This window comes from Hydra vulgaris, chromosome 10 (assembly GCF_038396675.1).
Source record: "Hydra vulgaris chromosome 10, alternate assembly HydraT2T_AEP".
NCBI classification, from domain to species: Eukaryota; Metazoa; Cnidaria; class Hydrozoa; order Anthoathecata; family Hydridae; genus Hydra; species Hydra vulgaris.
In genome coordinates, this window is record NC_088929.1 from 52,010,196 (window position 1) to 52,026,092 (window position 15,897).

At 29.6% G+C, this 15,897-nt stretch overlaps 1 protein-coding gene across 2 annotated transcripts in view; it reads right to left on the minus strand.

The window, feature by feature from the left end:
- Positions 1–15,897, minus strand: part of LOC101240334 (nucleoporin 88) — a 69,315-nt gene that overhangs the window by 9,370 nt on the left and 44,048 nt on the right. For both annotated transcript variants that reach the window (XM_065808309.1, XM_065808310.1), the window contains 2 exons: positions 10,183–10,419; positions 6,215–6,355 (listed from right to left, as the gene is read on the minus strand). In XM_065808309.1, the coding sequence (XP_065664381.1) occupies positions 6,215–6,355; positions 10,183–10,419 (378 nt within the window). The remainder of the gene's footprint in view (positions 1–6,214; positions 6,356–10,182; positions 10,420–15,897) is intronic.

Sequence of the window (15,897 nt, forward strand, 5' to 3'; positions counted from 1 at the left end):
TTTATATTTACAAGCGGTATTTTGCATGATGTTGCTTATGGAATAACCAAATTAAAATACGACAGCGGTGAAGAACAAAAGATAGTGCATGCAATACTGACAACAAAATATAGCCACGCTATCATATTCTATCGAAAAAGTTGTAGTGAAAACAATTATATACCATTATCTGATTCAAGTTTGTGGAAAGTATTGCATGCAATAAAACCTTCAAGTCGAAAAAGCTCAGCTGGATTAGATGATGTTACTGCTTCAGGCATGAATGGTTTTCAAACATTACAAAAATTGGCACAAAGATTTAGTTCTAAATCTCTCGAAGCTGCCCTTGAAAAAGGAAAAAGGTATTTGAAAACAAGTTATCAAACCAATTGTAGTGTCAATGACTCAAACATTTCTTCTCATAGCTCAAAACATGCCTTATCAGATCCATCTGAAAAAAATCTTCAATCCAACACAGAGATATCAGAAGTGGTATGTGCCGATTGCTATGATTTGTGCAAAGCTATCGAGATGAATTCTGACGATGCTGATTCTATTTATGATTTGGAAATTGCTGTAAAGGATGTATTCAACTACATAAAACACCTGATGAGAGATTCTCAACAGAAAAAGGCAAAAATCGAAGCTTTTAAGCAATTAAACGATGGAACTGCTTTCTGGCTTAAAGATTTTTGTCAAAAAATTCTTCAGGTTCAATACAGAGAGGGCCAAAGAGAGTATTTTGGCAAGAAAGGAATGAGTTTACATGTGGATATATTCTTCATAAAAATAGCAGGAAAGTTATTCAAACGTGTTTACTTTACTTCAATGTATAGGTGTGATCAGGGAATAGGTGATGTTGTTTCGTTAGCCACTGCAGTTTTAGACCAATTCAGAATTGATCAACCGCATATCAAGAAAATGTTTACCAAATCTGATAATGCCGGCTGCTATCAGGGAAATCTTTCAGCTGAAGCAATCTACAATGTATGCAAAGAGAGAGATATAAAGTTGCTGAGATATGATTATAATGAACCCTGTTGTGGAAAAGATCAATGTGACAGGGAGAGTGCAGTTGTAAAGACAATTTTAAGGAGTTACATTGACTCTGATAATAATCTTTTGACTGCTGAAGATATACACAAGGCTATGCATTATAGTTTTGGCGCTAAAGATGCAAAAGTAGCAGTTGCTCAAATTAGCAATGATAAAACTGTAGTTACTGGACCAAAGATTAAGAACATTAGCAACTATCACTCATTTGAGTTTGGTGAGAAAAGTATGAAGATGTGGCGTTATTTCAATATCGGTGAGGGAATTGAACAAGAGTATGGAAATCTTAAAATTCAACCCTCGATTAAGTTGTTGTTGCCATATAGCAAAACAGATAATTCAATTAAGCGTAACAAGTCACTTAAGGAAAAACAGAAAAGAAGTGACAGGCAATTATATTCATTAAGATTTTGCACTGAAATGAATTGTACTTTATCATTTGAAAGCGATGCTGAGTTAAAAGAACACATGCTATCCGGTCTTCATACAGTTCCGAAATCATTAACATCATTGGATAAAGTTCGCAACTCGTTTGTTCATAAGATGAAAATTACTTCACAACTAAATATGCCAATTTCTTCATCCTCTAACAGTGCTTCCGTAAAAGACAAACCACATTGCATGAACATTTTTCTATTGCAAGGTTGGGCATTACCAGTTCGAAGTTCTTTTAGATTTTCAAATCAGCAGAAAGAACTGTTGTATAAATACTTTATTCGTGGAGAAGAATCAGGTAATAAAATGAGCCCTGAGCAGGTTCACATGCAGCTGAGGAGAGAACTTCCGCCTGATCAATATGTAACTAGCCAACAGATAAGATCTTTATTTTCAAGGTAGGCATTGTTGCTATCAAAACTTTTGCAAATTAGATTATGTTTCTGACTGTTAAATAGTTCTTTTACAAATATGAAATTAAAATTTAGGTGATAATTTTGTGTGTTTGTTATAATTTTGTGTGTTTGTTTACATATGTTTAAAAATATGTACAATTGATATTGTTATAGATTTAGTAACCTGAAAAGAAAAGGTAAGCTGGTAGAACCGACAACAGAAAATAATGAAAATAGTCAGGTTAACGATAACAAAGAAGTTTATGGCGAAAATGATGACTTTAATCTGGCAGGAGACAATGAAGATGATAATAAATATGAGGAAGACATCGCCAATCTTGCAAAAGAAATTTGTCTTGTATGGAAAGTGAATGATTGGGTTGCTGTTGCATATGAAAAACAATGGAATATTGGATATATTGTGGAGGTAATATTATTCAAAGTATATATTAGTTTCAAGTTTTTATTTTGTTTTACAAAACAGTGCTCTAAAATAAAAGGAATATAAATAAAATGTAAAAATAATTTCAGAATGACATTATATAAGACTTTACAAGTTTTATTGAATGTAAGCAAAATTAAACAAATCATAAACTCTTTATTATATTATTTTAAATGTTGCGCTAATACTTTTAGGTATCTATAACTGGGATCAGAGTTAATTGTATGATTAACGGGCAAGAGAAGAATACTTTTCGCTGGCCAGTTACTACCGAGGAGATAAATAACCAAACTGATAAAATTATCTGTTTAGTAAATGCTCCTTTTCTAATCAGTGGTTGTGGCGATTATTCATTATCTGAAGAAGAAAATAATACAGTCATATCATTATTCTTAGAGAAACTTACTGCAGCAGAGTAGAAATTATGTGTGATGTGGTGGATAATGTGTGTAAATGACTCTATTAATAAATGAAAAACTAATTTTTAAATGGAAAAACATTTAAATGTTTGATTTATGTTTTATTTAATTAGCAATATAGTTATCTTGATGTTAGATTTTTGTTCAGTTTTTAATTCATGTTATATCATGCGTGTGACAAAATCACACGAATTTTTTTTATTATTATGTTAGGACCTTTTTGTATTGACAGTTGGATATGTTTACATTTTTACAAAACTATTTCAAGCCTTAATATATTAATAGGCCTTAGGTATCACATAACTTTCTTTGCATTTTTAGACTCAATACCTTTGATAATTTCAAATCCTAAAAGAAAAATTGTGTGCAACACTTCGCCGCTAGAATTAACTCCGATTAAAAATTGACAAAAGTGATTGATTTTGTACTTTTGAACTATGATAATTAGCCAACCGCACAGTGTCACGCAACTTTTTTATATTTTTTGGAGAGAGCTTTTGGGTTACGTCTGATATTAACTACAAAAGCTATGTGCAACTTTTTGCCTTGCCAAAAAAATGGGTTCAAAGGTGGCAAAAACTAAATTTCTAAAAATTTTTTAAAAAATCTCAAAAATTTAAGCCCAGATTCCGAGTGAACGAAACATTTTTGAAATTTTTTTTTTTCCCCAACAGGTTTTCTCTATATTCTGATCAATATATAAAAAATTCAAGCAATTTGGAGGAGGTCACTTCCACAGTTTCAGGAATTTGCCTGATTCTTAGAAAAAACGGCTCTTAATAAAATGTTGAGAGTCATGAAAATATTGAGAGAACTTTCGATTTTGATTAAAAACTTTTAAAAACATTAAAAGTTTTTAATCAAAAGTAAAAAAATTAAATATTTAGCATAAAAAACAGGTACAGTGAAAAATTATAACTTTGCTGAATGACAAGTCAAGCAAGAGTTTGAGTTGACAGAACAAGAGATGATAGCTCGATTTAACAGCAATGGTAGCAATCTATGTTACCATTTGTAGAAAAAAGAATAAGATGCAACTTAACAACAATGGAACAGATGCCTAAGCATCTGTCCATTGTTGTAAAGTTTAGAATAAGCAGCTTAAATATTGCAACAGTATTGCATACAATATTGCAATAATATCAACAATATAGCAAACTTAAATATAGAAACTTTGAAAACTTTGCCATACACATCATATGATAAGAGCTTTTGAAAAAGACCAGTATGTCATACTCTATTGATAGACTTTAAAATGTCAAAAGCAATGGATTTTGTCTTCTATCTAATGGAATATTTCTGTTGTAATTGCTATTATACTTATTCTGTTATTAGTTGTAATTATTATTAAACATATATTAATTGTAATTATTATTAATTATAAATTGTAATTAATTAACAAATCAGCAGTAAAGCAAGAGTATAAAAATCTGTCAATTAAGCCATTAATAACATTAATTGATTGCAATTAAATCATTAATAGCATTAATTGATTGTCAACTAAGTCATTAACAGCAATAATTGATTGTCAATTAAGTCATTAATATCATTAATTGATTGTCAATTAAGTCATTAATAACATTAACTGATTGTCAATTAAGTCATTAATAACATTAACTGATTGTCAATTAAGTAATTAGTAACATTAATTGATTATCAGTTAAATCAATAAGAACATTAACTTATTGTCAATTAAGTCATTAATAACATTAATTGATTGTCAATTAAGTCATTAACAGGATTACTTTATTGTCAATTAAATCATTAATAGCATTAGGTAATTATCAATTAAATCATTAATATCAATAATTGATTATCAATAAGGCCTAAAATTAGAAGTTTGTTAATTAAAGACTTAAAGACCTTACTAATTAGTGATAAGACTGGTAAGTAAGTTGGACAATAGTTAAAAGAATTAAAGTGATCACTAGAGTTTTCAAAAATTAGAAAAAAATTTCAGCAGACAAGAAAATAAGCATTTGTTAAAGTTTTTAGAGAGAATATCTTTAGATTGACTTTAGTTTAGAAAAATACAATTTGCAATTTGTACTTTTTGCAATTATAAACAGGCATTTGTTCTCAGGAAAGCTATTATGGTAAAAAAGATGAAAGAAATGATTGATTAGAAACAGTTTCTGCACAAAAAGAAAAAAATATAAGATTGATATATAACCAACAAGCAACAATAATAGTTTTCATACCAACCTGAATACAGAATATTACAATTTTACAGCACAATTTTATTAATGGAACAAGATATCAGCATAAGTTTGGACACACACAAAAAAAATTACATTCAGTCTAGTAGTTAGTACAATAATATGATGAATCTGATGTAGACAAAGTACAATGATGAATCTGATGTAGAGAAAGTACAAGATAAAACTGTTTTAGTGATGTCATAGCATGGTATTAAGCACATGTAAGAAAATGGGGAGAAATTAAGTAAAAACTGAGGTCAAAGAGGCAAAAGTATCTGAGTAAGAAATTGAGATAGAAGTTTTAAGTTTTTGAGTCAAGCCATTTAGTATAATGAGAGAGTCAACAAAAACAATAATATTGGCAGATTAATCTGTCTATTGGAATCATTTCAAATCAGAGGATAATAGCCACCGACACTTAGATCTGCTCTTGAAATGACTGAATTTAAATTAGCCTCACCAAGAGCATGAAGATCTTGTGAATTTTGCAAGACAAGATTTGATAGATGAAAAATTACTTCAAAGATCACAAATTGAAAAAATAGATTAAAATTTGTGAACATACATGTGTTTATATGTTTAAGATTTTTTGGTAATAAATTAATACAATGATTATGCTATTCTAAAAAACCAAAACGCAATTCTGTGTAACTTTTCATTCAGCAAAGTCGCATCTTACTATTTTTCAAAAAAGTTTTAACTATCTAGTATTTCTTGCAAATCAGTGATTTTGAATTCTCTCACATCTTGATGTTTTCTCAACTCATTTACATTTTTTTAAGTCTTATGTCTTACACTTTAAGTATTATTACTTACACTTTTAAAGTCAAAAAACTTGCAAGTTACTTTTAAAGTCAAGGTTACTTGCACTCTTGAAGTCAAGTGGTTACTTGCACTTAAACTTTTGAAAAAAATAAAAAAAGAAAAAGAAAAAGAAAAAAATGATTGTTTAGCTTTGTGATTTACAAAACAACTGTTTAGTTACTTTTATTTGAACATGTTGAACATAAATGTTTTTACATCAAATTTGACTGCAAAAATGCAATACCAAAACTTAAAAAAACATTAAAGATAGGTGAATGACAGGTTAATGATAGATGAATGACAGGGTAATGAAGAAAAAATGATGGGTGGATGATGCTTGGATGACAGAGGCTAATAATTGTTATAACATCCCTAATAAACACATTTAATTGCTTCTCAGTAAAGAAATATAGAAATATAATTATAGACATTGTAATATATTAACAACAACAATAGAGCAATGAAATAAGAGTAGTATGTTCAAACCTGTCAATTATTCTTCTCATTTTATCTTGTGCAGATTCTAGTTTAACTGCAAGGTTTTCACAAACTTCATCCAAGTTCAAGTTCTGTAAAGTATTAATCTCATCAATCTGTTCCTCTTTTTTTACAGATAATATTTTTACTCTAAAAATAAAAATGTTGATAAAAATATTTATTATTATGCACATATTTAAGCATTTCTCAATCTGATTAAAAAAAACAATAAAAACCAAAACAAAAGCAATAATTATAATATATATTTTTTGTTATTCACCTCCTCAAGGCCGAGAAGGCCACTACAGATGAGGAGGCTACTTAATAGTGGTTCCAACCCTTTCTCAACTCTATAACTCCGAAACACAAACCTTGACAAACAAGACTGCTGCGCAGAGAAACGAGTTGAGCGCAGTACTACCAGGGACATGGCGGGGACCGAACTCGGAACCTCTCACCTACACCACTACCGCATTCAGTGGGTTATTAGTTAAACAATCAAGATATTTCCATTAAATATCTGGTCTGCAAAAAAAAAAAAGTTTAGATTGTTTAAACACAAATGATACAGTGGACTGCAAGCAATCTTTTAAAATTTATTTAAAAATGTAATATGCCTAACAAGATTTTATGTTATATAATTTAATAAAATATAATTATGGTATATTATGAAATCCTAACTTTAATCCTTAGCTTTAATTTCCAGACTGTTGAAATCTCAAGTTCTTGAATTGTATTTTTGTGTGAATACATTACTTGGTGCTGGAATTATTTTAACTGTTGCAAAGACATTTAGACAATAGAATTCCTCAAGGAAACAAAAGAAAAAAAGTTGTTACTTGTTGCCACATTGTATACTACCATATAATATTTTTGCTTACTGAGAAGGCCACTACAGCCAAGAAAGCTACTTAATTGTGGTTACAACCCTCTCTCAACTCTATAGTTCTGAAGCATGAACCTTGAGGAACAAGGCCACTGCAAGGAGAAACAAGTTACCAGGGATGTGGTGGGGATCAAACTTAGAACTTCTTGCTTATGAAGCGAGCACTCTACCACTACACGACTATCACAATAATACTGCATTTTTTATGTTAAGATTTTTATATAATTATATTATGTATAAATAAGAAAAAAATTAAATTATATATAAAGTAGGGCCCTGCAAATCAACAATTTTAATTTCAAATCGAATCAAGCCGGACTTGATTTGCAAATCAAATGGAATCACAAATTGAATCAGCAATATAAGGAAATCCAAATTTTTGAAAAAAAAACTACTTTTTTTAAAAGAAAAAACTACTGAAATATTTTTTGCTCAGATCAATGTTGTTTTGGAAGCAGTATTACGATTACATTCGAGTATAATTACTTTAATCTGGCAGAGATAAATAAAAACATTTTGATAACATCTTATCATTGAATATCTGAAAAAACAACAACACTCACAAAATAAATATAGATTTCAAAAAAAATTGAATTATTTTTTCTTTATAATAGAGCCCTGCAAATCGAATCGATTTGCAGGGCACTAATATAAAGTTATTGATGAATATAAAGAACTTGTAGGAATGATAACTCATATATTGGTTTTAAAGAATTGTTTATACCAATTGGTGGGGAAGATCACCAAAAACCATTATGTTTTAAAGATGGCTGTGATGAAGTAGAGCTTTAATAACTATTGATGCCCTGTTTCATTACAGCAAATCAAACTCCATAAACTAAAATGCAAATGAAATTATAAAAACATAAAATTTACAAAATTTTCAAGATCTTTGTGTCCATTATTTTAAAAAGATGCAGAACAGAAACTGATCAAGATCTGTTATATTTGTTTTCCTGACTACAGAAAATGCGTAAGAAAAACTAAAAATTTGCAGCGACAATCATAATCATAAACAACTTATTTCCAAGAGGTTAGGATTAGGGTCAGAGATATAACAAATAATTTTAAATTTAACTAAATCAATAACAGACTTGAAGGTGTGAATTGTATAAAGGGTGTTTGTATAAGGGTGTTTCATGAAGAATACAAAACTTTTATGTTTTTTTTTTTTAAAGATTCGCTTTTCTCTACAAAGACTTATTACACCTAATAATTTTTTGGTGAAAAAGATTTTATGCATGATATAATAATTTCAACAAATTTCAACAAATATTGACATAATAAAATGTAGTGCTTTTAAGTACCAAAAACACAACATCAAAGATTTTTAATGATTTAAATTGTTCAGTTACTCTTTGTACAGTCTGGAAAACTCTTTGTACAGTCTGAAGATTGCAAAAAATAATCAAGAATAGAGGTGCTATAGAATATCACGACCTAACCCATCACAAACTCCAGGTACAAAAACAGAAAAAACCTGAAGAAAAAGGTGTCCCTTAGAACATTAGCCAAAGGATTTTATTCACCCAATACTTGAAAGTTAAGTTTTCAAATTTTGTATGAAATAATTTTATTAAAAAATATATATATATAGTACAAATTTTAATGTTAAATATCTTCCTAATGGAAGTTATTTAGCATTAACGACACAAAAAAAAAGTTTTAAGGCTATAAAATGTGGAGGAGCAGATGGAAATAAATTGTGGAGGAGCAGATGCAAAAGGTGGTATAAAGAAAATTAGCATCTGCTGAGGTTGCATCTCTTTATCGTGCTTGCCACTTTCTTAATCTGTATTCTTTTCTTTATCTCTATAAATCTCAAATTCGTCCTTGTATGAAATACTGTTGCCATATCTGGAGCAGATCTTTGAATGATACCCTTTCTCTTTTAGACAAGATACAAAAATGCATTGTAAATATAGTTAGACCTTGCAGCCAACCTTCAACTCTTTCCTATAAATACTATAATGGGCGCTGCTCTAAAGAGCTAGCGTCTCTTGTGCTATCTACTAAAATTTATTATTGTGTTACTCATTATTTAAGTATCATCCTTTTACTGTGACTGTTCCTAAGTGCTGCAAAAAATCTTTTTTGATTACTTTTTTTCCTTAAACATCAGTTCTTTGTAATTAAATCACTTTATCTTGTTTTTATGTATTCATAATAATTTGCAATCTTTTAAGTCGCCTGTTAATTGTTATCTTGCTATATAAACTTCATCTTTTCTCTTCAAGTAACCTCCAACTCAAATAGTGGTTGCTTGCAGCCTTGTTGGAAAGATATTTAAAAAAATAGCTTGATACAATTCTAGTTGATACCTAAAATACCTTGATATATAGTTTTAGTTTAGTTCATTTGGTAATTTAGTCAATTCAGTAATCAGTAAAAATTTTACAAAAATATTATAAAGCTTGATGGAGTTTGGCGACAGACCTTGCCATGCTGACAAGTTTGATACATATAGTTCTATTATTTGCTCTGATGCTGCAACCATGACTTGAAAATATTGACAGATTTTGAGTTGATAATGTTGCTGAAAAGTGCATTCCATGGTGCACATGGTGATACCTTTTCAAAGGCTTTAGCTAAATTGGTAGAGACAATATGGACAGGTTGGTTACAATTAGCAGCTTCAGAACAAATGTTGCGAGATTCCAACAGATTCATTGTGCATCCTTTTCTTTTCACAAAACCATGCTGAACTTTAGTAATTATACCTTGGTTAGCAAGTGATCAGAGATTGACTCATGTATTATTCCCTCAAGTATTTACATGAAATTGATGAAATTGATGTATTATTCCCTCAAGTATTTTACATGAAACTGGTCTATAGTTACTACAATTCGACTTACATCCGCTTTTGAATATTGGCATAACTTCCAATTTCTTTCGCATATCTGGAACTTCTGGAGTTGCAATTGAGGAATTAAAGTTAAGTGTTAGGGGTCCTGCAAAAGGTTCTGACATTTGAAGGTAAGTAATAAAACTTTTTGAGTTAAGCAAATTATGACATTTGAAGGTAAGTAATAAAACATGTTAATTATATAATTAAAAATTATAAAAAATATTAAAATTTAGAAAATAAAACCTTTTTTCAAGTTCAATTTTTGCATGAATCAGTTTTTGTAAGTATTCCTCTCGGAGAATCTGGGTAGTTGCTGTCAGCAATCTATAGTAGTCATCTGCAGGCAGTGTTTTATTACCTTCACCTGATCTTATTAATGGAAGTGAAGAATTTCTTTTAAGTATATTCGCAATATGAGTATCAAAAGAACCAAGACCACGCAGCTGACGTAGAGGTGAATTAAACTTACAAACACTTGTACTAAAGAAAAAATTTTTAAAGTAAGACAATATTTATTGCATAACGTTTAAATTCTTTTTATTTATTGTAAAAGTCTTTTCAAAAAATTCTTTCACTTTATATAATCACTTTTCACATTGACTTTGTTTACATGATCATCACTACTGAAATTAACTTTTTACTACTTTATTTTAACTTTAATTATAATAATAAATATTAAAATATAATAACTTAACTTAGATCCATATCCTGTATTATATTCTATATTCCTCTTAAGTATTAATAAGACAAGTTCCATAATTTTTTTGAAAAGCAGTAAAAATAAACTATTTCTGACATTAGGGAGTTGTCGCAAAATTTTATTTTACAGGACCAATCTAAACCTTATCTGTGTAGAATGTTTTTAACTTTTTATCTTTGTAAACTTTTTATTGAACAATGCTTTTCATAAAGCAATTCTAAATATTTTGCAAAATACTACCATGGCTTACAAGGAAAATACTTGACAAAATAAAATTTTTTATAACATTAAAAATTTTTTTTCAATTTTAGCATGAGGACCTTTTTAGAAATTGTGCTAAGATTTAACCATTAATGGTCAACAATATTTTAGAAAAAATTATCAAACCCACGTTAGTGGTTCATATATTTCCTTCACTTGTTGGTATACATTATCTTCTGATTAATAACATTGTAACCTTTCATTCAATGATTAGTGAATACCTTTTTAGCTAAACTTTGGCATGTTCTTCCTTTTACTGGGAAAGTGGAATAGTATTGAAAATTAACTGATTGAAAAAATGATTAGTATCCAAAAATAACTGATCGAAACTCATTTTAATGATTAAGATCAAAAATGCGATTTTCAGATTAATATCAAAAAGTTTTTGTATCAAAATTCATACTTTCGATGTTAATCATTAAAATTAGTTTTCGATCTTACTCCATTTTTATTGTTTTTGACATTAATCAGAAAATCACATTTTTGATGTTAATCATTAAAATGTTTTTAATCTTATCTGTTTTTATTGTTTTGGACATTTAACATTTTCAAGGAAATATATGTTCTAGAAGAACATATTTATCTACGGGGTTGTTCATTAATTTTGTCAACAAACTTTTGGCAATTTTTACCTCACCCTTCTCCTCCTTGTCAACAAATTGTCAAATTTCCAGAGCCCCCCATTCTTAACTTGAACCAAATTCAAGTAAAGAAGTGGGCACAAAAAGTTATGGCACTTTGTCTTCTTCCTGCAAAAAAGATTTTGGTTGCTTGGGAATCTCGAGTTATAGAGATTGCACAATTCAGTGGCAAAATCAAAAGCAAACTACTTGCTTTTAAAAGGGATTTTGAGAGATATTGGCTCAATATAGTGACCCCAGAAGGATTCAGTGTTTATGGCTTGAATCACAAAACCAATAACAATGCAGAATGTCTCAATAGACGTCTGAAAACAAACATGGGTGATCGACAGAGGATTTTGGCGGTTTATGAAATTACTTAGTCAGCATGTAATACGATTCAAGAGCTTCAACAGCTTGCCTGCAATCAGCCAGTCTGTCGTGACCAATGCGACTATGGTGCAATTGAAAAAATACATTGTTTTGAGAAAAACCTTTGACATGGAGTTTGGACAATTGAGAGATTCCTATCAACAATATTACATCTCTTTCAAAACTTCAAAGCTGTGTAAGATAATTTTCCAAGTTTTTGTATAACACTTCTTATTTATTAACCATCTTTAACTTTTTTACAAAACTGATTAACTTAACTTTATTTGATAGTCTTTTTCCATGAAATATGGAAAATTGTATTTGAAGTATTTGTATATGAAATATTGTATATGAAATTTTGTATATGAAATATTGAAAATTGTATTTGAAGTATTATACGGTAGTGGTGTAGTGGTAAAGCGCTCGCTTCATTAGTGAGACGTTCCGAGTTCAATCCCCACCACGTCCCTGGTAGTACCGTGCTCAACTTGTTTCTCCGCGAAGCGGCCTTGTTCTTCAAGGTTCGTGTTTCGGAGTTATTGAGTTGAGAGAGGGTTATAACCACTATTAAGTAGCCTCCTCATCTGTAGTGGCCTTCTCGGCCTTGAGGAGGTGAATAACAAAAAAAAAAAGAAAAAAAACTTTAAAAATTTTAGTGCTTTGAATGAAAACTTAATGGACGAACATGATGAGTCTTCCTTTGCAAACTTTCACTTCAACAGAGTCACCGAAGTGCATTGCTTGCACTGTCAATGAATGAAATGCATTGGTAATGCCTTGCAGACATGTTTTGTCAGCCTTGCATTTAACAAGTCCAGGAAAGCAATACACCTCATTGTCCCACTTGCCGAGGGCCAATATCATCCATAATTGAACCTTTTCAATGATTCAGTAAAAGTTTTCCCTTTACCTACATTTTGAAAACTAGAACGTCACACAATTGTTCAAATTTATAAGAACAAATTTATTATATAAAATATTAAATTATTTCCAATTACTCTTACTCCACCTGGGATAAAAAACAACCAATAACGTAATTTTGTTAGTTTACACAAATGTAATTAATTTCCATTTGGGCCTACAAAATTTTGTGTTAGTTGGCGCATTGTATTGGTTTTGAGCAAAGTCCGTATAACGTTTAGAATAAATACCAAATAAACTCCACCTCCCAAGAAACAATAGTCATTTACATGTTAAAGTTATTGTATAGATAAAGATAGCATAAAATTCTACATCTGCTTGATTAGCAAAATTAGATATGTATCCTTGAAGCAATGTCAACAAAAAACTTATAGTGAAGGTTGCTATGTTACAATTAAAATTTGTGCACAAATTTTAATTCTTGTAAAGTTTAATTCTTTGCATAAAGTTGCTTATAACATTCTTGTGCACAAAAAATGTGCACAAGAATGTTATAAGCAACTTTATGCTTTTAATTCGTTCTTTAGGTTAAAACTAAGAAGAAAAAAATGAGTGCCAAAAAATTCTCACATATGAGGCCAGGACCCATAACTTGTAACAGTGAACAAAAAAAATATTTAGAAATTAAATAAAAAAATATATAATTGGAAAGAGCTCGTCAAGCAGAATAAAAAATATGTAAAAACCATATGCTGAAAATATTTCCTTCCCAAGATATAACACCTTATAGACAATATAAAACACAGATCCAAAGCTACAAAAAAGATTTTTTCATTCTAAATTTGCTTTATAATAAAGATGCATTTTGTTTAAAGAGTTGCTATTGATTTAAATTTTCTATTAAAAGCAAGTTCTTATTAAATATATCATGCACTTATTGTTGGTGGTGTTGGTGGGGAAGGGGAAGCGATTGACCTCCTTTTTTTGACCAAATGCTCTTTGTTTTACGCAAATTCAGATATAAAAATCGAGTAAGATTTGCTATTCTTGACTGCAATTTTCTCCAAAACAACTAACCTAACCTAAAAATCTTTACAATACGGGCTTGTATATTTATAGAAGGTTATTGATTGTACTTTTTATAAAAAGCACAACCAATAACCAACTAATATTTTATTCACTAATATTTTTATTCTTCAAGTTAGTCAAATTTCCTAAAACGCCTTAGAAAAGTAAATGAATGCATTTTGCGAATAATATAATAATAAGTATTCTTACATGGGCTACGGCATGGGGGTTACTTACATGGGCTACGGCATAGGGGAGGGATCAAGGATACCATTTCCCCTCCCCCTCAATCAGAATTTGTTGTAAGGACAATTTTTTATTTTTTACTAAGTAGGTTTTTAGTAGTTCTTTTTGGCATTTTATGTTTTGTTAACATAAAATGTTTAGTTAACATTCCACGCTGTGGCCCAAAAATCATTTTGCTAAAAAATTACTAGAGGCTAAATGTTGTCAAGCATTTAAACAAAAGCGATCTTTTATATTATTTGCAATTTTAAAAAGATGTCACTACACCTTTTTAAAATGTAATTGAGAACTTGAAAGTTGTAATTAAGAAACTTGAGATGTAATTGAGAAGATGAAAGTTGTAGATAAGAAACATAAGATGTAATTTAGAACATGGAAGATGTAATTAAGAAATGTAAGATGTAAATTAGAAGATAAAAGTTGTAATTGAGAAAAGTTTATAATATAGATTGTCAGAAAGAAGCTTTTTGTGTTTTTAATTTTGTTGCCTTAGTTTACCTTGTAATTTTAGGTTGGGTCCTAATTTGGTAAAGGTGACCATATGGGTTTGTTTTCAATAAATAATAATATATTATCAATAAAAAAAAAAAGTAATGAAAAAGGCAATTGTGGTTTTGGCAGTAACTAAACCTCTTCCAATGAAATTTAAATTTCTGCTGCGGACCCAATTATATGCTGTCTTATATGTGATACCTAAAGTTTGCGCCAGAGTCACCCAATCGTCGCTTCGCTCAGCAAATTTAATTACTTTTCTTCTATCATTCTATGAAGATAAAACATGTTTTTTTTTCAATTTGTTGTATGTATTTCATGTCTAAAAATTGGACAAGGTGGTTCTGGTTGTTCCAGAAGTGGTTGTAAACAAATTTGGTGAAACAAATGCTTGTACGGATTCAATTTAATTACAGACTTTCTGTTCATAGTGTATTGACAAATAACACAGCAATCTTTTAATTCCATTACTGTATTACTATATTGCTGGTGCATACAAAAGCTAAACTTGATATTATTAACTTATTAAAATGCATGTACAAGAAGATTTTTTATAATGCTCTTTAAGCTTACATTCTCAAATTACAAATAATGTATTCTCATTTACATATTACGATTTCTTAATTACAACTTTTGTTTTTCAAATTACATATTGCGATTTCTTATTTACATGTTTGGTTTCTTAATTACATTTTAAAATGTCTTAATTACATGTTGTGTTTCTTAATTACATATTGTGACTTCTAAATTACATGTTGTATTTCTCATTTACATCTTACTTTTCTTAATTACAACTTTTAAGTTTTCAATTACATCTTGAAAAGGTGTAGTATTTCTAAGATACAACGTGTTATTGATGATAAACAACATCGTTTGTAACTGCATCACTTGGATTTGATTTACAATTTAAGCGGATAAAAAAGCCTAAAAATAAGTACAGTTTGAACTCTACTTTATGAAGTGCACCACCACTTTTGTGAAATTCTAGTTTTGTCATTAACATGGAACTGTGAGCCTTATCATATTTCGCTTTAACGCGTTGCAACGCGTAAAAGCAAAATATGATAAAGCTCAGGTAAAATGTGACTCTTTGCTCACAGTTCCATGTTAATGAACGAGTTTTCACTCATTCAAACTTTCGTTTCAAAGTTTTTTACTAAAAGATTTTGTCTCAATTTTTCATTCAAGGATTTGCAAGAAAAGGAAAATTAGAAATTTTGATCTTCAAATGTCATTGATATGAAGATAAAACTTGACAATAATGTTGACAATATATCATAAATCACACAAAAAAAAAAATTCCGATAACTTGAACCTCCAGGGGACCAAGGGATTAGT